The following is a 24,578-nucleotide window of genomic DNA, read 5'->3' as shown; positions in this document are numbered from 1 at the left end:
ACAGCTTTTCCAGCCTGTATTTATAAATAAATACACGAACACATATACAATCATGCCAGCATTTCCTTCCTGGGCACCTCGACTATCTCCCTGCTGTTCCAGAGATTACAAAGAGAAATAAATATTGCACCAACGCAATCAAATACTACAGCCCAGACAAAAAGGATTGCTGTATTTTCAACTTTTGCTAAACGTTCTTTTAATTGCAGTTCTTGCCTTCCATTCCACGTATATCAAATACTTGAGTGAATTGTGCAAGTGACACATATGCTTCTTCACAAAGAAAATCTAAAAAAATAATGCAAGTATTTTTTACTGGCTACTGGTTTCTCCAGCCAACACACTGCTCATTTTAAAATGTTTGGAGAAGAACTATATATGCCAGGGGTGGTTCAGGCTGGGTATTGGGAAGAGCTTCTCAGAAAGAGCAGTGCTGCAGTGGCACAGCTGCCCAGGGAGGTGATGGGGTCACCATCCCTGGAGGTGTTCCAGGAGATGTGGCACCAAGGATCACAGATAAGGGGGCACAAGGGGCAGGGTTGATGGTTGGACTTGATAAACTTAAGAGGTCTTTCTCAACCTTAACGATTCCATGATTCTGTGCACAAACTTCACCACACCACTATCCAGGCATTTCCCACTTAACTAGCTACATTAAGATTAGCATTTTCCATAGTTACCAAGAGAGCACACCATCAGAAACTCTCCACATATCAAATCTGGTAAGATGCAGTCACACAGCACGTCACAGCCAGATGAAAGCTGGCATCACCTGCGCTGCCCGTGGCCCAGGAGTTGTGTAAGTGCTCAGGCAGCGCTGGCAGGAGCTCATCCTGCCTCTTAGAACACTCACTGCTGCCCAGCAGTAAGGCAGGGTGATCACACCAGGCTGACTGCAGCACAGGGACCTGCAAATGCCATCTTCTGCCTTCTAGCAGCTGAGCAAAGAATAGGTGAAAGCACACTCTGATTGTTTAGTTCTAAACAGTCTTTCTGAGCTTGGCAAAAGCTCTACGCATTGTAGTCATTATTTAGCATTGCATGTAGGGATTTTATAAACTTTCCTGTTAGATTACAATGCAAAGCTTGGCTCAACAGATGTATTTTAATTTCCATAGCAGGACCACCGCAGTAGTGTTTGACAACTGGTAAGCCCTTGCAATCCTTCTATTATTTATTTTTTTTAATTTAGAGGTTGCATACATTTACAGCCTTTCATCCAAGTGCATGCTTGATGCTTCAAAATGAGTGAACTGATGGCACTTGGTCTTTGAGACTCCCTGATTCTTGTATTCCAGTTCCCATTTTTCAGCTCCTAGCTCTTCGACAGAATTGTTTCCCTTTGTCCTAATCTTCACTTCTTCAAAAGGCTTAAAGGGCTTTTCAGCTTTAAAAGGGAAAAAACTCTTCAGTCCGAAGCTGACCTACTGAAAGACTTAACATGCTGAACTGTTTATTTCAACCCAAATGCTGCCTCAATTCTGGAATTGCTCTGTTGTGTAGAAGTAAAGCATCTACAATAAAAAGTAAAGTATCTGCAAACCACAAATTAAGACAAGAGTACACAGAAGTCAGCATTCCTTTAATCTTTTTTATAGCATATTCACTTAATCAAAAGGCTAAAAGATGGTTTGTTGGGAAGATTAATGCTTTGTTTTATAGATAGCACAACTCACGCACAGGCACATGGCAGACTGATACACACTCAATTTCAGAGCATTTATCAATTATACACCAATTACAGCAGTAAATAATAAAATCCTTTTTCTCATTCCACAAAATATATATATATATATATTTTTTTTTTTTAAGTCTTTTTTGGGAAAGGTAATGATCACAGCACAAGCAAATGGGGAGTAAATAATTAAAAGAAAGGTAAATTGAAGAACCTAAAGAAATGCTTTCCAAAAGGATTCTTACAGGCATTCCAATCGTTGTTGTAGCATTTACCTCTTCTTTTCGATCTCAATGAGTCCACACTCTCTTTCAAGCCCTAGCCACTAAGTAATAATATTCTGGGCAATCTTTGCAGTGCACAGTAAATCCTGACATTTGCAACAGAGAGAACAGACAACTACACAAGGCAAAAAAAAGAAGCGGTCAAGTCACGGTGATGGTGCTGCTCTTTGCTACCGACTCCCTGGAGGTTCATACATCCTTGGAAGAGGAGATTTTGATTTAGAGAGGTCATCTGGGGAAACTTGTGACAAAACTCCAGGCTGTGCAGCAAATTATGTTAGAAAAGCAACTCAGAAAACGTTGATCAACGTTGACAAGAAACCACCGCTCAACCAACACAAACTCAATATGCCAAGGCCAGGAACCAAAACCTGGAGGTCATCCAATTCCAAAACTGATCCTTTGTACAAGATCAGATTACTGAAACCAGTGCAGCACTAATAAGGGTCACTCCATAAAAGAAATGGATTCGCTTCTCTGTCTCAAGAAAGGTCATTTCTTGGTTAAAGAAAACCAACAGGACATGAGATTTATGAAGCTGTACAAAAACAGACTTCCTTTTTTGTGACCAAGCGTTTTACATGCATTTGCTAATCCTCAAGTCTCCAGAGAAATGTGCAAATGTGATATTCAGCTTGTAGACACAGAAGAAAGTGAGGCTGACCAGCTGTCACCTGGATTTTCAAATAATTCCTTAATTTTTAATGGAAAATTCGAAGAAGCCAGCTTCTTTTTCTCAAGACCTGAAATGGTTCCAGTGGCAATTGCATCAACACCATTTGCTATGTCCAAAAGTCAGGTCTCACACATCTCAAGTTAGGTATCGTCAAAATGCGCAACAGATAGGGAGAAGACTTCTCTGACCTTTTTTGCAGATGGACAGACACATTATAAAGAATTCTTTAGCCTGCAAGAAGCACTCTGGGCAGACAGGACAAACAGACACAACCGTGGCTCTGTTTTGCTTACTAAGCTCAATATTTACACACCTACCCATCTCTTAAACTTGGTTTCTACCAGAAAGGATGGAAATGGGAAAACATGCATGTTTCCAAAAGTCACAGGCTGTTTTCACAAACTTAGCTCCCAGCCAGAGCACAGCTCTGATGGGATGGGATGGGACAGCACAGATTTCTACCTCTAAAATTTTATCCACAGTTCCTAAACTGACCTTGGCATCTTCATGAGAAATTAAGCTAAGCTGTTAAGGTTTTCAAATGTATCCTGCTCGCTTTGCATGTCTCTACAGAGTTTATTTACAATACTATTTTTATTTGTTTTTGGCTTAAGAAAAGTAAACTTTTTCCTTGATCAGATAGTTCAGATTTCTCTGGGGGAGCTGCACAAAGACAACTTCATGGGTGCCCATCTTAAGGGATCACATTCTGGGTAAGACTGTTCTACATCCTCACTACTCCAATTATGCTTCTGAGATTTGTTGTCACAATGTTTGTAGGCAAATCTTCCACGCACTTAATGGGCCTCCACTTTTCTCTCTTTTATTAATCACCCCATATAAATTTACTGTGCTTGCTGCTTAGATTAGCAATGGGTATTTGTGAAAATGCAAATGAGCCATTCTTCAGCCTGGCACGCCAGTTTCTCACACAGGACTCACCATCTTGTCTGGGAAGCCAACGCCATTGCCATTGCCAAACGATTCCTCCCTTGCCAGGGGGCATGATCTGCATGACGTATTCCCTCCTGACTACACTATGAACATTTTATAACATATCTGTAACATTTGCTCGGTCATCGTGCTTTAAGAGAAGCTCTGAAATAACATTCTTCATACCACTAAGTTGGTTTTTGAGAATCTCGTTTACCTGTCATTTTGTGCGGTTTGAAAGGCTCACATCAACTCAGCTACTTGTCAGCTGAACAAAGCACGTGTTTCTGGAGGAGGCGGATATTAACGCAAACAAAAACACTCCACCCCCACACAGCCATTTTTAAATATCTTCTTAAAGCTCCAATCCCACTGCCTATAGTAAATCTTCTGGCTGCTGTCAATAAAGCATCTATTGCACTTGATAGTTTGCTTTTCCATCTATTGCATCTTGAGGTTTATAAAGTTTAAATTAGCAGGGACCGGGAAAGAATGCTTTTATTGATCACTGGCTTTGTAGCTTTACTATGATATGTTGCATTTAAACAAAGCTCTTTTGTGTGTTTAACTGAATTTCTCTCACTTCTGTCACCCTTAACACCACATCCCCCCTATTTTCCCTCCCAGAAAACAGACCGTGATTGATTGTACAAGCCCAGTAATGGGTTCTGCCTTTTCCTGGACCCCTGTTACTTTGTTTCACACATACATTCTTCACATTTCCTCCCCTTGCAAACAAGCAATAAATTAATTGGTCCCAACCTTAACCCTAACAAACATTACAGGACTTCTCACAGTAGTTTAACAAATTGATGCCAGTTCCTACACAAACTAGTTCCTGCCCTCAGCCACCTCTCCATGTATTGTGATGCATATAGTGTCTCACTGACAAGACCATCCTAGAGCTACACCTCTCCACCATGCTTCTAATCCTCTTCCCACACACATCGAATACAAGTCCACGATGAGAAAATAACCATCCAGGTTTATTTCATTCCAAATTGACAAAACTGTGCCCGGCTCAAATTATTTTGCAGATTTAAATATCTTCAGTCCCATAACAGCATTTGAAAACAAATGAAACAGTTCACAGACCAACTAATTGCTATCACATTGTTTATAGCAGGAGGCAAACGTTCGTTTTTAAAATGCAGCAAGTACTTGGTTATCAAAGCATCTTACCAGTAAAGTCAGCCTTACTTTACAGATGATGGTAAGTACATAGCAGAAGGAATATATATGTAATTTATTTAAACTGAAAGCCCTCTATCAAAGCTTCAGTTTTCGCCTCATTTCATTTACAAAACCTGACCTTCTTCATTCAAAAATCTTACCTGGCATCTCCTTTTGAAAGGTTGGTGTTTACAGGATGAAGAATAACCTTGTTTGCATCCACATCCACCACACATTTTGTATGCAGATCAAGCTCTGTAAAGAAATGAGAAAGTGTCAAGTGCTGCTCTTAAAGCACTAGGATTATACACACCATTACTTCCTCCAGACACCAAATTTATTCATGCAGCCTGACAGCCACCCATCAGCTAGAGAATAGAAACAGGACTATTGCCAAATTCCACTTCTAGAGATATTCTGCCGGGATGGATTTTGTCCAGCTTTAAAGCATGCACTCTTTTCAAAACAAGAAAGAGCGCTTGGGTTTTTCTGAAGGACAATCAGCACATACAAGGCAGTATGAAATTTCTTCTGGGGAAAGATCCATTAGGCATGGTACCACTCTGACAGCTCTTCTCACTGCTGTCTCAATGCCTCCTGCTCTGAGGGAAGGCTGCCCCTGCCATCTGCAGCACGTTTCCCTGGCCACTCTTGTGCTGCTGCAGCACACCATGCCAGCTGTCAGTCCCGGGGCACCTGCTCACTGAAATTCAAGTCCCATCAAAAATAATTTAGGTATGAGCGTGGAGGAAAAGGCTTATCCTTCCCAACAGGCTCCAAGCCAGCTGGAAAGCCCAGCTCTTCCAAATGATGCTAAGCAATGGGATATATCCTATGAGTAAGAAGAATAACTGGAATGGATGAGAATTCTTAGCTCTAGAGGCAGAGGAAATAAAATAAAAGCTTAGATAACACTGACAACCGCCCAAGGCATCCACCCAGTGACAAATGGAATTAGATACAAAAGAACAAACAGCCACTTGCAACCAAAATCACTGCCTATAGACATGAGCACAAGCAATCCACTCCTATCTTCTTACGTTCCAATGCAGAACTTGGAACGTGCAGCCAAATGCTGATGCCTACAACCACGACCCACGAATCACACCCAGTGAATGCCCAATGTTCTCAAGAGCCGTCATGAAGAGAGGCTACGCACAATAACCTCTATATGGAGTTCAACACCCCACCTCAATCACCCAACTATGCACGTCTAATCACATTAATTAGAATCCTGTCCTCCTTCACCTCTGCTCTTTCCTTCTGTGTCACCTCTACGTGCTCATTCACCTCACAGCACCCTATAAACTCAGACTGCAAATCTCTCACGCAAAGACCACAGATCTTAATTTATTGTATGGCACCTCGCTGGCTTCTCACTACTGTTAAATAGCATAGGAAAAGGAAGTTTCTCTTACTGGCTTTTTGTTATTAGAGATGCTACAGGTCTTTCACTATTTGAATGATAACAAAGAAAACCAAAGCTCAAGTTTATCAGTCACATGAAACTCCAGTTCTTTCTGAACTGCTCTGTTATTAAACTCTGCTTTTGTGGAAGGAAGAGACAGACAAGTTTCAGAAGCTGATGTTTATTTTAATGTCTCTCCACACCCTGAAAGTCGATTTACCTATCATTAGTATGTAATACATGCTTCCTTAGTTCAAAGTATATTCCTCATGCATCCCAGATCCAACACGCCACTATCTCGGTCTGGCTGGTTAGTGATTAACACTCTGTATTGCAGTGACCTGCTTTTCCTCAGCCACTCAAGAAGGTTTTTACATGCTACTTCCCTTACGGAAAGCACGAGGCATGCTCATTCTGTATACAAGTCCTATGGCTGCTCTCATGTTTTTTAATCAACCTCTCGAGGGAGAATGCTGATAGTAGGTTTTGTGCCCGAGACTACTGCTAAACTCAGAAGTATTGTAAGCATTCATTTGATCTCTGTGAAATACTTCCAAGAGCACACACAGACAGGATACAGGAGTTCCTTACAGTGCTCAAAATGGATGTGTTCAGCCACTGCAGAAAGTTAGAGCAGCCCAGTGAAAGGTCTGACGAGCATCTCGGGCAGTGCGGTTCTTCCCAGTGGGGAGTGAGGATGCACAATAAGCTGTCCTGGCCAAGGCTGAGGTGGTGCATCACCTCAGGGTGTCCCACGAAATCAACTTCAAGAAACAGCTGCAGTCAACCTCTAAAGCTGGGTTATTTATCAGATACTCTTAGGTAAGGCTATGTATTTCACCTACCCTGGCAGCAGTTTCATGGAACAGCACTGCTTTTAGCTAAGAACAGTTTAAAATCTGCTTTATAGCACATCATACACTTTCTACCAATGCTTTCTTTGTTACAAAGCATGTTCTTTGACTAATTTCTGACTTCTTTAATGACTCCAGGTTTAGAGATGAATCTGACATCAGCCACTATTGCAAATCATAATTTCAACCTCATTAAGTCTTCATTGTTACTAAAGCAGGTTAGAGTCATAGACAGATTATCTTCCTCTTCTCCTATGATCACACAGGTACTCCACCCTTACTTTTACTAGTTTCAGTATCTCCTAGGTAAGCAGAGCACTTTCAGCCCCTGAACAACAAGGAGAAGGAGGATGTGCCAAGGTAAGAAGATAAGCACACACATCCAAAACCCACTGATGAGTTCATCTTGCAGCAAGGACTCGTTTGTCAGGGTTGGGCAGCATTGTTTCTTTCCACTGCAGACACAGATAATGCGGCCTGGAATTTAGAAGTGAAAAGATGACACGGATGGCTGACACACTCAAACTTCAGACATTTATCGCAGATCCTGTAGCTCTGTGTTTTCACTGTTATACCAACAAGACCTAAAATCTCACCCATTAATATTGCTAACATTCCTCTACCTTCAGTCATCACCAGGCAAACACAATCAACAACTCATCTGCTTCATCCAATCAGGAAACCAATCAGCTAATTGCTTTTGGAAAAACTGAAACTAGAACTCATCTCAGGAAACGTGTACTGCAGGAAAAGTCTTTCAGAGCTTCAGCATAAGAGAATTGTGACATCCATAATAAAAGGTATTATCTTCATCACTCTTCATCACAGCAGGACAAGGGGAAATGGTTATAAGTTGAAGGACAGGAGATTTAGGTTGGATGTCAGGGTGAAGTTCTTTACCATGAGAGTGGTGAGGTGCTGGAACAGCTGCCCAGAGAGGCTGTGATGCCCCGTCCATCCCTGGAGGTGTTCAAGGCCAGGTTGGATGGGGCCCTGGGCAGCCTGGGCTGCTATGAAATGGGGAGGTTGGTGGCCCTGCGTGTGGCAGGGGGTTGGAGCTTCATGATCCTTGAGGTCCCTTCCAACCCTGGCCATTCTGTGATTCTGTGATCTCAGAGTCATGGAAGTGTTAAGCAAAGCTGGGCTAAGTGCAAGGCTAATTGTTAAGCCATGGGCATCCAAGCTACTTGCAGAGTCTCCCCAATGACTTTGTATTTCCTTGTCAGAAGGAAGGCTTCCTTCAAACCCCAGCTTTTCTCTACCATTTCTCTTGATTTTTCAACTCCCCACAAAAGTGACAATAAAAATTCAAGCAATGCAGATCTTTAAGTGAAACCCCACATGCATGCAAATCTGAAATGACTACAATAACCCTAAATGCCTTTGATAAGCCTCATAAGCATTGCAAAAAAACCCACCAACAACAAAAACACCACCACACCATCCATGCCCTCTGCAGTTTTTCACTAGCCTAAGAAATTCAACGTGCTTCAGATAAGGAGCAAAAATGAGAAAAGCAGAGAGCAGGAAAAGCACCCTGGAGCAATGTACCACCATAACTAATGGTGGATTCAGCAGGCCAGCAACGTGATGGTGCACTCCCAGCAACAGGTAGGAGTTTCCATTCCTTCTCTAATAGCAGTCACGCCTCTGGTAATCATAAACTCAGCACAGCACATTTTCCACAGCAGTGTCAAGAAACATGAGCAGAGGTAGGCCTGAATAGGCCTGGGGCAGAGACAAAGAACGTATGTGAAACCTGGAGGATGGGGAGAGGAAAAATACTTTGGAAAATGCTCAACATTTTCAACTCTAGGAAATCTCCACTTTCATTTTCAGATCAATTAGGGAACTCTCTTCATAAATGGGCAGCAAATAATAAAACACCAGTTGGAAGTTGAGATTCCCAACTCATTCCTCTAGTAGGGATCTGGAGTCAAACACCCAGAGCACACTGAAACCCTCTGCACTGCCCTGCAGTCATACTGGAGGTTTTTCTGCCACTGTCCCAAGAATTCATCTCACAGCCACGGCCACCAAACAAAACCATCCCAGCTGATTGCCCTTTCCAAAGTCATCAAGTGCCTTTATTTCCATACCACCTTTTCCATCAGATTTCAATTAAGAAGCTCCTGTTTCTGAGGACCGATAGATTTTTCAGCCCTTTTTTGACCCCAGAAACAAAGATGAAGCCTGGTACTATAAGGCAGGTTGAATAAACTTGAAGCAGAACTCTCCTGTCCCATTACCAGATGTGTGGGGCAGCTGCACCTACACTGACACCTGGGTTACCCCACAGACAGCACTGAGGTACAGAAAGGAAAATGTGAAAGCCTTAAAGTGCACGTAGTAAGCTCATAAGTCAAAACTGGCCCCAAATGCAACAGCTCAGTATAATCTCCTGTAGAGACAGAGACAATAGAAATTTTGCTTTTTAAACTGCCAGTAGATTTTCAGGAGCTTAACATTCCCTTGAAGGTTAGAAACGGACGATTGCAGTATGAGTCTTCAAGCTGCACTGAATCAAAAATTGCAGTCAGTTCCTTTTGCCTTTTCCAGTCTGAAAAAGCAAATAGCAAGATCATTTCGAAATGTTTAAATACTAATTCAAAAATATTTAAAAGTTTATTTATCGTACGCTAAGTAAAAGCCAACTAACAAAAACAGAGGCCTTTGTTTTTGTTGTTGTTTTCTCAGCAAGCTGAAAGCTGGCTCAAGCACAACAGGTCCTCACATCTCCCTGCCAGTGTTTGTTGCCTTAAACCGACTGTTCTCTTTGCCCTTTGCTATGCAGAAGCCAACATAAATAAAGGCAAAACTAACTGACCACACAACAGAGAGTGAAAATAACTTAGATCTAAATGACCCTGCTAAGAGCTTAAAAGACATTGTTAGCTGAAAAGCTCTCTTAGGGCAGTCATTATAAACTGTACTGACTTAAAAGTTTGGGACAAAAATGCAGTAATTTGACTCATCCCTAATGCTTACCAACACCAAGTCAAAGAGGTGTCTTTCAAGCTGCTGTTCTATATATTCACTGCACAAATATCATTCATGAAATTTTCAGTTTGTGGCAATTAAAAGTCATCAAATATGCATGAGTACATCTGGAAGGGCACACGATGCTATCTTCATGACGAGGTTTAAGTCAACTCAAACACATGAGCACAGTGAATGCAAGCAAGCTAACCTCGCTTGTTAACGCTATGTTGCTCAAATGGTAACGAGTTTCATTTACCTTCTGTTGTTTCATTTTCTGCAAAAGAAGAGCTTGCCCAATGGCTGTGGTGAAGGCACAACGTGTATGTGGACACTCACCTTACCCACAGGCAGTGCTGCTGCTGCACGCGCTGCTCAGCTCACGAGGACTGAGGACATGAGCAGCTGGGTGATTCTGTGATGCAGCCAAGAGCTCGGAGAAGTTCGGCATAACTCTGGGCTGCTTTGTTTCAGGCTTCAAAGTGAATGAAATGCAACGTTTGCTCTGCCACTAAAAGCCAAGGCAGAATTATTCACAGCGAGCACGATCCTTTGTCTGCTTCGTGAAGATGAAGCAGAGGTGAAACCAGAGCAGAAATGTAATCTCATACTGCACTTAAGGCTAGCTCTAAAGATGTAATTAGCACAAGAATTGCTTGCCTTTGTGGCATCCCCATTTGCCTGTGTGGTAGTCCCACCGGTTCTTCAGCAGTGGGGAATAAACTCGTAACACCTGAGGAGTCCTTAAAAACAATTGCCTGCCTGAGGAATGCAGGGTGAAACACGAACTCTGCCTGCTTTTCCCATTTGTCGCCCTGTCTCCAGGGCGCTCCTACCACAAACATTATTTCATAGGTTATCAACAGCGAGCAGGAAATACTAAAAAGCCCAGGTGCCCGTTTATCACAAGGACAATGGGGAAGAAAAGCCTGGTGCTCATATATTGCCATCAGGATATAACAGGTGCCATTTCATGTACTCTAATGCCGTAATTAATCTTTTAAGACTGCTTGCACAAACTCCAATTTATAGATACAATGTTTCTGTCGTAATCTTCACTGGGAAAACAAACACAGAACGACCTCTGCTTCCTTCCCCCAAAACAAACACACGCGTCAAGTGACTGAGAGTGCAACCTCCTAAGAGTAGGACAGAAAATTAGCACCTAACACTGCAGGCAGAGGCTTACACAGATAGAGAAGCAAATTCCTTCCTGACAGGCACTGGAGACAGATGCTTTATCATCAAAGCACAAAGGAGCCCTGTCTGCACAGAAACTAGTCCGGATGAATATGCACATTAGCATAATAGATACCTGAGTGTCCATTTACAAGCCATCTAGCTATCTACACTGGAAGCCATAGGCCACAAACTTCCAAAAGCAGTGTTCTCAGATAGCACTGCCAGAAGCAGGGCTGGGTGCACACAGCACAGACCCAGGTGGGCATGGGCACCCAACCTGAGCTTCCAGCAGCCTGCTGCCTGCCCTGCTGCTGCTCCTCGGGATGCCTTTCCAATAACTACCGAGTCACACCGAGTGATGCGGGTTTGTGGGCATGGCGGTGACAGGTGGGTGGCTGAAACAGATGATCTTAGAATGGTTTGGGTTGGAAGGGACCTTTAAGATCATCCAGTTCCACCCCCTGCTATAACCAGGGACACCTCCCTTTAGCCCAGGTTGCTCGCAGCCCCATCCAGCCTGGCCTGGAATGCGTCCATGCAGGGGCATCCGCAGCCTCACTGGGCAGCCAGTTCAGTGTCTCACCACCCTCACAGTAAAGAATTCCTTCCTAATATCTAGTCCAAATCTGCCCTCTTCCAGTTTAAAGCCATTCCCCCTCATCCTGCCACTACAAGCCTTTATAAAAAGTCCTTCCCCAGCTTTCCTATAGGATCCCCACCTTCATAATTCCTGTGACTTTTTTCACAGTTAGCTTTCTGACTCATTTGAACAGAAGAGTATTAACTCAGTAGAGGTGCAGCAACATTAAGCAGGCATGGTGGCAATGGCTTGGTGGTTGAGCCAATATTAATGGAAAAAAGGGTCTTCTCCAACCCTAATGATTCTATGATAGCAGTTGCTTATGCTGGCATAAGGTGTCACTGACCACATCCTTCAGTGCAACTCACAGAATCATAGAATCCTTAGAATTGAAAGGGAACTCTGAAGGCCATCTAGTCCAACTCTCCTGCAATGAATATGGACACCACAGCTAGATCAGACTGCCCAGGGCCTGCTCCAGCATGGCCCTGAAAGCCTCCAGGAATGGGGGCAACAACTACATCTCTGGGCAACCTGTGCCAGCACCTCACTACCCTCACTATAGAAGACTTCTTCCTTATATCTAACCTAAACCTGCCCTCCCCAAGCTTGAAACCATTTCCCCTTGTTCTATCATCACAGACCCTGCTAAAGAGTCTGTCCCCTTCTTTCCTGTGTCTCCCCTTTAAATACCAAAATGCCGCTATCAGGTTCACTTTGCAGCCTTTGTACTTTGCCAGTATTGATAAAGATTTTACATTTTAATTAACACCACATTCAACTGACTAAAGGCACAGAGAAACACAAGGGTTTGAACACACCTATGGGATGTTTGCACACTAACATCACCTGAGAGTAGAATGTTGAATACAACAAATCTGTATTGAAAAGCCTCAAGCTGTCTTTCACTCTGCTTCATGGTATGATTTGAGCTCTGCACATAAACAGGAGGGGGAACGGCTGTTTGTGAGGGTGGATAGTGATGGGACAAGGGGGAATGGTCTGAAACTGAGACAGGGGAGGTTTAGGTTGGATACAAAGAGGAAGTTTTTCCCCCAGAGGGTGGTGAGGCACTGGCACAGGTTGCCCAAGGAGGCTGTGGATGCCCCATCCCTGCAGGCATTCAAGGCCAGGCTGGATGTGGCTCTGGGCAGCCTGGGCTGCTGGTTGTTGACCTGCACACAGCAGGGGGTTGGAGCTGGATGAGCATTGTGGGCCTTTGCAACCCAGGCCAGCCTATGATTCTGTGATTCTATGATAAGTGAAGCCAGTGACAATATTCATAAAGGAAAATCCAACAACAGCAAAGGAAGCTCCTGGTTATTACAAAAAAATAGAACAAGTGGTACACTAGGAAATATTTTAGTGAATGACATATTGCAAGAAAACCAAGAAAAAGAAAGACTTTAAAAGAAACAGTGCAAAGCACTCAATTTCATAAAAGCATGTTAACTGAGATCTTTATGCAAAGTATGGTTTCAAAAGTATGGTTTATGGTTTCAAACTCAAAGAGGGGAAGATTTAGATTGGAGATAAGGAAAAAGAGATTTTTACAATAAGGGTGCTGAGGGCATAGGCTGCTCTGAGAGATGGTGAGCACCCCATCCCTGCAGACAGCCAAGGTCAGGCTGGATGGGCTCTGAGCACTGATGGAGCTGTGGGTGTCCCTGCTCAGGGCAGGGAGTGGGACCAAATGGCTTTGAAGGGTCCCTTCCAACTCACATGATTCTATGAAATACAACAGAGAAGTCATAACCACTACCCCAAAGAGCTTGCAGCTTCAGATGTGATGCTGCAGGTGAAATAACAACTAAGTTGCTTTATGAAAGCATGGCTTCCATAGACAGCCCGTAGGATTTGGGCTTAATTTGAATCATAATGCAAAAAATAACATAGATCTGAAAAAGTGAGCCATTCAAGTATAATTAGGAACACTTCCTCTCACTGCTACAAATTAGTCCTGCAAGCTTACTTTATAGACTGCCACTTCACATTGGAGCAGGTCTCTCAATACGATCACCTCAAAATGCAGCACCATAAACAGCCATTTGATGCAGAAATCCCTTCAACACACACACAGTCCTTATTATACTTTTATGAGCTGTATAAATTAGTAATGGTTAAACATACCACTTTTATTAACCTAATAAACCCTCGCCTTAAGAAATTCATAATTCAAATGCTGAAGACAACCACCACCGCCACAAGTAAACATTGCAAAGCTTCAATTCCTACAGTTGCAGCCATCTGACAGGTTTGCAATTTTGAGCCCTTTGGTGCAGAGGGAAGGAAAAAACATTACTCGTGACCCTGAAGAAAACAAATACTTGCTTCACGTCCAAAGTCCCAGAACTTCGGACAAATGTTATTTAGAACAAAGCACATACTAAAGGTTTCCAAGAAAGCCTCAAAGCTTATTAAAAAAAGCAAAGCCACAGAACTTTAACAACTAGATGGCTCTTAAGAAAAGCAGCTACACAAATGCTTAAATTTAGCACCGAGGAGGTAAGAAAATATTAGGCTTATTGCTATTTCTGTAAATTCTAGGAACATCAGAAACATCACTCGACCATAACATCTGGATTATGACAAATCACTCACCCAGAAATAAAACAAATAACAACAACAAACAATTCCAGGAAATCTTGTTTGGGGTAGAGAAAGGAATTCCATCTTCTAGGCTGGACCTATGCAAAATTAAGGTCCCTTTCAACCCAAGCCACACTGTGATTCTGTGAATTCACATACTGCTTGCAAAGTAACAGGGCATTAATAGCTGCAAAGCAGTTCTTACAAGAGGAGGTACAACCTCAACTGCCAAGCTACGTGTAGGACAAGTGCTCTTTCTTCCCCCTGAACAGGGAGTACTGGATCCTCAGACATCCACCACTCCTGCATGACCTTCACACACAGAATCATAGAATGTCCAGGGTTGGAAGGGACCTCAAGGATCACGAAGCTCCAACCCCCTGCCACACGCAGGGCCACCAACCTCCACATTTCATAGCAGCCCAGGCTGCCCAGGGCCCCATCCAACCTGGCCTTGAACACCTCCAGGGATGGATGGGGCATCCACAGCCTGTCTGGGCAGCTGTTCCAGCACCTCACCACTCTCATGGTAAAGAACTTCCCTTGATATCCAACCTAAATCTCCTGTCCTTCAAGTTATAACCATTTCCCCTTGTCCTGCTGTTACCAACCCTTTCAAAGAGTTGATTCCCCTCCTGTCTGTAGGCTCCCTTTAGGTACTGAAAGGCTGCCATGAGGTCACCCCGCAGCCTTCTTTTCTCCAGGCTGAACAAGCCCAGCTCTCAGCTCAGCCTGTCATTTTACAGGAGGTGCTCCAGCCCCCTGATCGTTTTTGTGGCTCCTCTGGACCCTCTCCAACAGCTCCCTGTCTTTCTTGTACTGGGGGCTCCAGACCTGGGGCCTCACAAGAGCAGAATAGAGAGGGACAATCACCTCCCTGTCCTTGCTGGCCACCATGCTGATGGAGCCCAACAAGCTAACAGCAAGGCCACAGCGAGTCTTTTTGGTGTGTTATCTTTTTTAGTTTCTACGGAATGAAATAGCTCTGATAACAAGATACACCCCCCCTCCCAAAATACATACACCTCCTAATCTATAATCTTCTGCCACATTTCCCCCCCTGATTTCCACCACTTCATCCTCTATTACTTCTGCATACACTCTGTGCAGAATGCAGTCCCTAGCTAAAAATAGCTTGAAGACCATTGAAGACCATTGAAGACACAACACGAGCACAAACCAGGGGCTGTATGAAAGATACATACAACAGAACGGGAAGGTGCGTTATTCATCCTCAAAGATTCAAACCTTGACTGAACCTGTGCAACTTAGCCCAATTTCATCTGCAATTTCATCCAATTTGATTGGACTAGAGACCTCCAGTGGCCCCTTCCAACCTGAGTTATTGTACAATCTCACAATCCAGGCAGTAAAAAAACAAGACAGAAAATATCTAGGTCACAGCCAAAATGACCTATGAAAGGAAAGTGATATGGACAAGAAGACAGACCAAAGCTAGAAGGAATACAGCCCTGGATATAACCATGCATATATGTAAATAAGTTTGTTTTTTTTTTTACATCAGGAGTGGTGAAGCACTGGCACAGGTTGCCCAGAGCTGATGGGTGCCCCATCCCTGGAGATACCGAATGTCAGGCTGGATGAGGCTCTGAGTAGCTGATAGAGCTGTAGGTGTCTCTGTTCACTGCTGTGGACTTGGACCAAATGACCCTTAAAGGTCCCTTCCAACTCAAACAAATCTATGATTCCATCCCTGAAACAAGGCACCACCTTCCAGGTCCACTCCCCACCAGTTCCTACCTCACTGTCCCTGAATCTTCTCCCACCAACTCTCTACAAGGATGTACCCGCCTTCAATTTTGCACACTGCTGAAGTTTAAAAAAAAAAAAAAAAAAAAAAAAAAAAAAAAAAAAGCTGCAGAATTAAAAGCTCTGATGAACTTAATCTGACATTTCACAGCATCATAGAAACAAGTCGAAAGGGACCCTTCAAGGCCATCTGTCCCACTCCTTGCAGTGAGCAGGGACACCCACAGCTCCATCAGTGCCCATCCAGCCTGACCTTGGCTGTCTGCAGGGATGGGGCAACAACCACCTCTCTGGGCAACCATGCAGTGCATCACCACTCTTACTGTAAGCAACTTTTTCATTATGTCCAGTATAAATCTCTCTACTTTTTGTTTAAATCCATTTCCCCTTGTTCTATCACAGCAGACCCTGTCTGTGCCTTCTTTCCTGTAGCTCCCCTTTAGACACTGACAGGTTGCTCTCAGGTCACCTCGCAGCCTTCTCTTTTCCATGCTGCACAGCCCCAACTCTCTCAGCCTGTCCTCACAGGAGAGCTGTTCCATCCCTGGGATCACTTTTGTAGCCTTCCTTTGGATGCACTCCAACAGATCCATGTCACTCCTGTACTGAGAACTTCACATCTGGACACCTCCATTTCAAAAGGCATGGAAATACTTGACGCAGCAACATTAACATTTATTCTTCCTACTTACCAAAACAAACTAAAAGCGTTATTTAGTTTCAGATCACTAGCTGTAGCTATTAAACTGCCTTCACTCCATCACCCCCAAGGAATTATTGGCATACTTCTGTGAGAATGTGGGAAAACAAAACCTTACACGTTTCTTGGATCCCTGCCTTCTTCTTCACCTCCCCACTCCCTGGCTGCAGTTCCCTTTTCATACTTGCTTCCTCATCATCTAGAGCAAGTTTTTCTAATTAAGACGAGTCATAAACATTTAAACAGATGCCCAGACCGCGGTGTGATTAGCAAAACCCTCAGGCAAGTTTCATTGAGGGGGAAAAAAAAAAAATAAAATTAAAGAAGGGAGAAAAAAAGAAACTCAAAACCCAAAACACCACCAAAACCTCTCCTCGATTCACACTTCCTCTTCCAAGTTTTCGTGTTTGTTTTCATGTGTTTCCCCCACATTTCACCCGGTCAACACATTGCCCCTCACCCAACGAGGGCAAAGAGGAGGAGTTACTCAACGGAGGTGCAGGGAAAAGACAGGAACGGTGTTATTTTCCCCCAAAACCCCAAGGAGCAGGAAGAAGGAAGAAATCTCCGACGCAGGGTAGGGCCTGGCTGTAAAACAGGTGCAGGAGGTGTGGGCTGGGGTGTCCACACACACAAACAAAAAATCACCATAAAACGGGGTGAGATGAGGGAAAAAAAAGAGGTCGGTTTTGAAGCAGAGACGTGTCAGGAGCGAAGACAACCGCTCGTGGGGGCAGCCCGGCTTCACCCACCCGACGGACACAAGCACATCCAGCCCTGCTCCCGCACACGCCCGGTAACAGCTACGCTTCCACACACAGACCGGACGGACGCCGACGGGACCCGCCGCCTTCAGGGCCGCTCCCGCCGCGGGCCGGCCGGGCTGCGGGGCGCTGAAGGAGGAGGCTCTCACCTCGCCGGTTCATGGGGCGGACGCGCACCGCCACCTTCACTTTGGAATCCCCCATCGCGCCGCTCCGACCTCCCCGGCTCCCTCGTTCCCTCCTCGGCTTCCGTCTACCGAGGGACAACCGCCGGCGGCGCGGGGAGGAGCGCGGAGCGGGGCGGGGGACCGAGGCCGGGCGGCAGCGGGAGGGAGGTGCCGCGCCGGACCAACGTCCGGCGGGACTACAGCTCCCAGCGTGCAGCGCGCCACACCGCCCCTCCGCTCCCTGCGGGCAGCCGCGCTGCACGCTGGGAGCTGTAGTCCCGCCCGCGGGTCGGGGTTGGAGCGTGAGCGTTGCATGCTGGGATATGTAGTCCTCCAGAGACAGTGAAACTCTGCGGGTGCCTGCAGGGCGGGTTCCCTCACCCTGGTCCTGGGCGGCTGTGGATGAGCTGTGTGACAGCTCAGAGCCTTCTGAGGGGCATAAGGAGATTTTCCACCGTGAGCAGGCAGCGTTGTATGCTGCTTTTGGCGTTAAATGTATTTCTCCTGCTCGTTTTCCAAACTCTTCACCCATTGCATAAGCTCACAAGTAGCAGAACTGCACCTTTGGTCATGGAACTGAGCCATACTGAAATAAAAGTTTTAAAATATCTTTTAAAACTCCCCACAAAAGTAATATTTTCTTTCATATTTGAGTTCTGGAAGCGTTGTGTATGAGGATGGGCCTACTTGAGTGTATAGAATAGTGCTTGATGCGATAATCAATAATGCATTTGGAAACCAGATGATCTTAGTGGTCTTTTCCAACCTTAGTGATTCTATGATAACTTCGTGTTCACTGGGAGAATTCACAGGGATGAAGATGCAACAGCCAAGCCTGAAAACTGACCATCTGGAGTTATCTAATGCTTTGGAGTGTATGCACTGTGAGGAGACTGCATTGAGACGTTGCACCTCTCTGCAAGGTTGACTCTACAGGTAAAGAAGCACCACAGCCTTGCTTTGCTGCTCTGCAGACTTCTGGATAACAGAAGTCACGTAAAGATCATAGAACTATAGAATCATTCAAGTTGGAAAAGACCTCTGAGATCACCCAGTCCAACACCAGCCCACCCCACTATGCCCACTGCCCACATCCTTCAGTGCCACATCTCCATTTTCCTTAACACCTCCTGGGATGGTGACCCCACCACGTCCCTGGGCAGCTGTGCCACAGCATCACTGCTCTTTCTGAGAATAAATATTTCCTAATATCCAAACCAAACCTCCCTTGGCACAGCTTGAGATCATCACCTCTCCTTCTATCATCATTACTTGGGAACAGAGGCCAACCCCCACCTCACCACAATCTTCTTTCAGGTCATTAACTACAGCTTTATTAGGAAAGGCAGTTGAGGAAAATAATAATCAGGAGTGGTTTGAACAATATTACAGTTTCTCCTCCTTTTATGGCCCAACTGCTCAACCACAGCCACTTCTTAGAAAGACCAACAGTGAAACCCTAATGCAAAAATGCAAAATCTCATTTAAATGGTCATGCTTGAAAAGCCTTGTCACTGCTACTTTAGTTCAAAACAAGGGCTCTCTCTGTGCTATTTTGAAAGGCCAGATTTCAGCATGGACAGATAAAAATTATTCAGAATCGTAATCCTCTGGCCCATCAGCATTGAGGATGGAGACAAGGCTTTGTGACAGTGGCAGAAATAAATAACACACCTCCAAGAGGTTTTGACATAAGATTTCAGGAAGTAGCACTTTATGCCCAGAAGAATTGCACTCAATATATACCATCTCATGCCTGACTGATCTGAAGAATATCTTGTCAAGGTAAGGAAAATACCAGTACTAAGCTGGGATTTAACTGGCACAGGGATTAATGCCCATATTTCTAACAGGAGTGCCAGACTATCTTCAGTGCATGCAAAGGTTAGCAAGCTATCCTGAGGGTAAATAATAAGAATAATATCAACAATAATAATTATCATAATAATAATCCCACCAGCAGCAGCAGGTCAGACCAAGTGGCCAAAGTTTTGAAACACAATTTGAGATTTTATAGGTGGGAGCAGAACACACCAGTTCATCAATGACCCTTTCCACAGCCATGCACTGGAATTGGTTTCTTCCAACCTACTTCATTCAATTATTCTGTGGTCTCTTCCAACACAATTCATTTTATGATTCTGTTATCTTTAAGGTCTCCCTTCCAACACAATTCATTCTATGATTCTGTGATCTTTAAGGTCCCTTCCAATCCAGTTCATTCTATGATTCTCTGATTCTAACTCCTTGGCATGCCATGTTCAGCCCAGTGCTGTGTGCAGTTTCTTGCTGGGAGCTGGGAGTTCCACTTTCAGCCTGCACAGTTGGTTCTTGCACTTGTGAACTTGAGGATCCGATTACAGGATGAAACCAGGCTTTGAACTTCTTGTGGTATTTTCCAGCTGGGGCCTCAGCAAACCGCACCAATGTCTTCTGAAACTGAGTGTTTTGTGATGGAGATAAATATAATCCTGGCTTTATAGCTGGGATGGTGAGCAATGAGTGGAGGGTTTTTGCATAGGGTTGAGTCACCTGCAGTCTGATTTGAATAAATGAGATGAAACCAGCCAGATGTGCAGACTGCTGTGTGTAGCAAGTGTGACCCAAATCCAGTCTGTGCCTTTGCCATGCATCTTCTCCTCTGGTATTAGCTCCTTACCATTGATCCCTGCAATGCATAAGATCAAACAGTAAGTCCTTTTGGGGAAAAGATTGTGTATGTCTTCTTATTTCTTAGGGAAAGGTGCCTGCATGATTATAGTGCTGTCTACATGGACAAGAACAAATGCAAACATAACATTTTTGCAAGCTTTCCACTGTTTTTCTGCATGGAATGAAGAATTTATCATAAATTGTGAAAAAAAAAAACACATTAGCAGCATTTCAGTTTTAACTGCCAAAGAGAAACTTCAGATTCATACATCTTTCAGACAGTCATCACTACTTTCTCCAAACTTGTTCAATCCATGAGACATCCTTAGAGCCCATTCTCCTCTTGGATGTCTTTTTGCATCAAGTCCTACTGGGGCTCTGGAGCAACAGCTTCTCTCTGCAGTTATGCCTGTGGACATTTCCTTTACACTGCTCCTGTCTCCCGCAATGAATTACAGTAATGCAACTTATCTTGCACCGGCACGGACTACCTCAATGTAATTACCCCACAGTGAATTCCTCCACTAGCCCTTTCCCTGGCTCAGGGTTTCACAATCTGTGGGAAGCATCTCCCTGGAGGGGCACAGCTTGGAGGGAGGATATTGTTTCCATTCACAGCACTGGAACATGCTAATTATACTGGGAGAAAGAAGGAGGGGGGATGGCAGCATTCACTTGAGAGGGACAGGCCTGGCAAATAGTTTGTGAAACGCCGACTTAACCCTGTCTTGTAGGGAATTGTCTGGAACTCCTTTCCCCCTTCTTAGTTACTGTAATGAGGGGCTGACTTCCCAGATTTGCTCTGGCTATTTAAATGCTAATTTAATTAACAAAACATCCTTGGGGGGGACGCATTGCTAGTCCCTCCCATTCATTTATCGAGTTTCTGAGTGCAACACTATTTTCATCACATTGAGGAGCCAGAGTTATTGCTATACCACCTGGCCATGGCAGGGATTAAAGCAGTAATATGGAGAAGAGAAAGGGGAAGGGGAAGGGGAAGGGGAAGGGGAAGGGGAAAGGGAAGGGGAAGGGGAAGGGGAAGGGGAAGGGAAGGGAAGGGAAGGGAAGGGAAGGGAAGGGAAGGGAAGGGAAGGGAAGGGAAGGGAAGGGAAGGGAAGGGAAGGGAAGGGAAGGGAAGGGAAGGGAAGGGAAGGGAAGGGAAGGGAAGGGAAGGGAAGGGAAGGGAAGGGAAGGGAAGGGAAGGGAAGGGAAGGGAAGGGAAGGGAAGGGAAGGGAAGGGAAGGGAAGGGAAGGGAAGGGAAGGGAAGGGAAGGGAAGGGAAGGGAAGGGAAGGGATCCTTCATGTTAGTACTTTATAAGCTAAGAATGTATAGAGTCAACAAAGTCATAAGGATTTCCTTCACTTGACTGTGATGCCTGGAATGTGTGTACAACTGGGCTGCAGTGGAAGTGATTGGTTTTCATTTTTATCTAGATGAAGGTGTGAACAAATCTCAGATCACCTAGATTAATTGTATCTCAGGGCAAGCCAGAAATTGTGGCAGACTTTTGGATATCTCTTCTTCTAAACCATAACAAGCAACAAATCAAGCATATTTTAAATCAATTTTTTCATCTGCAAGATGCTGTATCAGAAGAGACACATCAATTATGAATTTGCTGGAGACCTAGTTTCTACCCATAAATGATTCAGGCTTTGGGAAACTAAACCAGAAGATTTAATCAGTGTTTGGTTCTTTGCATGGAAGCTCTGAAATGTCACTGCCATTCACTTTTGCAGGAAGCTGAATGCTGCTAGGGTGGTCCCACCAGGGACTGGGAGGCATTTGGGGCACCCAGCAGCCTTGCAGCTGCCATGAACACATCCTCAGCAAGGAATTGTGCAGTGACACATCCGCACAACAGGACTTAATGTTGTACATGCTTCATAGATTGTTCCTTTTTTTTAATTCTGTCCCTGGGATAACACTAGTAATTATGCACAAGCTTGCTAGAAACTGGGAAAATAATAACTCTGGGAAAAACAGAAAGTGCTTTTATCCAAATCAGTTGTATCAAATTTCTGCTTGTTCTCAATATTTCCTTCCTTCCTTCCTTCCTTCCTTCCTTCCTTCCTTCCTTCCTTCCTTCCTTCCTTCCTTCCTTCCTTCCTTCCTTCCTTCCTTCCTTCCTTCCTTCCTTCCTTCCTTCCTTCCTCTTTCTTATGCAATGCAGTTTGTACAAATTTGCAGGTTCAGAAGGCTACTATTGGCAAATTGCCTGCTATACTTGATTATTTTAAAGGTACCTTTGTAAAACTCTATGTAATACAGAATATGTAATTACCAGTCATGGATAGCTGATTTTTTACAGATCCTGGGCTTAGTGTGAGAGTATCCACATGCAAATAAATGGACTCTTGAAGTCTTCATGCTGTAGTAGGTTGTAATGCAGGGTAAAACATGAAACCAACTTTTTTTTGTAGATCACCTACCTCCATTTTTTTTTTTTTTTTTTTTTTTTTATTCCAAAGTTCAAAGTCCTGGTCATAAATTCTATGGCACTAAAGGATGCAGCATTCCTTGCTGTATTACCAGTGGGGATCCTGAGTCAATAGCCAAGCCCTGACGTCTCCATAAACCCTGGAAGTGAGATTTCCTATATCCATGCTTGGATGCACACACAAAGTGAGATTTCAGCATATATACCTCCAATAGCAAAGCAAGCCATGTAATATCATCAATTTATGGGCTTGTTGGATGAGGCCCCAATGAGAATTTTCTCTATGCTATTGACTAAAAACCTTTATTGCTCTTATCAGCTCTTGGGTTTGCTGATACCGAGTGATTCAAAGCAACTGGTTTTACCAGCCCTGTGGCATTTTATTTGAGCTTTCCCCAGATAAAGATTTGACACTTCATTTCGTTTGTTTGAAAAGAAAATGGATTTTCTATTTTTAGAGAAAGAGGAGAATCTCCAGAGAACTCAGAAAATACCGAATTAGCACAAGAATGTAGCAGTTGCCAGACAAGCATGTAGTCCCAGGAAAACAAATTTAAAAAATAAAAAAAAAAAGCCAGCAGGATGATGATCTCAGGTACACCACAAAATGCATATTCACAGAGTTGTGTAATGTTTGCAGCACATTGGAACCTCTGAGACACGTGAGCTGTGAGAGCTGAGCTGCCATGGCTTCAAGGGCTGGAGTATTTGATAGCTTCATCTGCTGAATCATGGTGCTCCTGCTCTGCTACTGCAGAGGAGAGGCCCCCAGATCCACTATTTTTTCCTCCACTCTTTCCCCTTTCTTCAACATCCCTCCCTGCAGAGGCTGCACAGCCTCCAGACAAGTAATGGAGAGCCAGACACCCCCAGCACAATTCAAGTTCCTAATCCAAACCCAGATCTGAATTTTCCAGCTGCATTTACACTCATAATAAGAGGGGAAAAAAAAAACCCAAACATTTTAATGTGTTTTGCCTGTGTTTGGCAAATAGCACTGCAGGCTAAAATGCCAGCTCCAGATACCCCAAATTTAATAAGGCGGTGATTTGATATTGTAACCTGGGAAAGTGTGATAAATGGGGATGCTGCTGTCACCACTGGCAGCAGCAGAATTTATTCACGAGATAGAATTTTGACAGACCAAAAATGCCTTCTGACTCTATAGACAAGAGTGACACCCGGTGGCTAAAGAGCAATATAAATCAGGTCTAATTGTAATATTTCCTTCTCCCATCCCTGTTAACTATGTTTGAGAAGGGTGCTTTGTCCCCCTGACAGCGTCCACTGCCTGGTGATAATATTAGTACATGTTCCTTAAGGTACCTATTGACATCTCAGTGTGTTCTAGATGGAACCCAGCTTGAAGTTGGAGTCTAAGCATTTTGTTTCATCTTACTGGGAAACTGGAACCCAGCCCTGCCACTTGAATCTTGCTGCTGCCTCTGCTTGCATCCCTCCACCTCTCTGGCACTGGTGGTGTCTGGATTTAGGGCTCAGCACTGTGAGCAGAGAAGCAAGGAGCAACGTGCAGCTGCCAGAAGGACAAAACCAGCCAGCTCCAAGTCTTGTCTCTGCATCCCTCTGATACAGTCATACAGCACTTGCCCTAGCACTTGTTTCATAAGAAGCTTTTCCACGGTCAAACAGAACCATTTGAATTAGAAGGGATCCTTAAAGGCTATCTGGTCCAACCTCCCTGCAATGAGCAGGACACCTACAGCTCCATCAGTGCTCAGAGCCCCAT

At 44.2% G+C, this 24,578-nt stretch overlaps 1 protein-coding gene across 2 annotated transcripts in view; it reads right to left on the bottom strand.

Moving 5' to 3' along the window:
• Positions 1 to 17,880, bottom strand: part of KIF13B (kinesin family member 13B) — a 120,781-nt gene extending 102,901 nt beyond the window's left edge. The window contains exons 1-2 of one of the 2 annotated variants that reach the window (XM_052690865.1): positions 17,717 to 17,880; positions 4,903 to 4,996 (exon numbers count right to left, since the gene is read on the bottom strand). In XM_052690865.1, the coding sequence (XP_052546825.1) occupies positions 4,903 to 4,996; positions 17,717 to 17,771 (149 nt within the window). In that variant the 5' untranslated portion in view covers positions 17,772 to 17,880. Of the gene's footprint in view, positions 1 to 4,902; positions 4,997 to 17,555; positions 17,590 to 17,716 lie in introns of those variants that run through there. The other variant, XM_052690874.1, reaches the window with a different exon arrangement.
• Between the last annotated feature and the right edge of the window lie 6,698 nt (positions 17,881 to 24,578).

The sequence above is a fragment of the Tympanuchus pallidicinctus genome, unplaced genomic scaffold (assembly GCF_026119805.1).
Source record: "Tympanuchus pallidicinctus isolate F22 unplaced genomic scaffold, pur_lepc_1.0 scaffold1, whole genome shotgun sequence".
NCBI lineage: Eukaryota > Metazoa > Chordata > Aves > Galliformes > Phasianidae > Tympanuchus > Tympanuchus pallidicinctus.
Note: the sequence above shows the minus strand (reverse complement) of the source record. Positions and strands in the feature narration are given on the sequence as shown.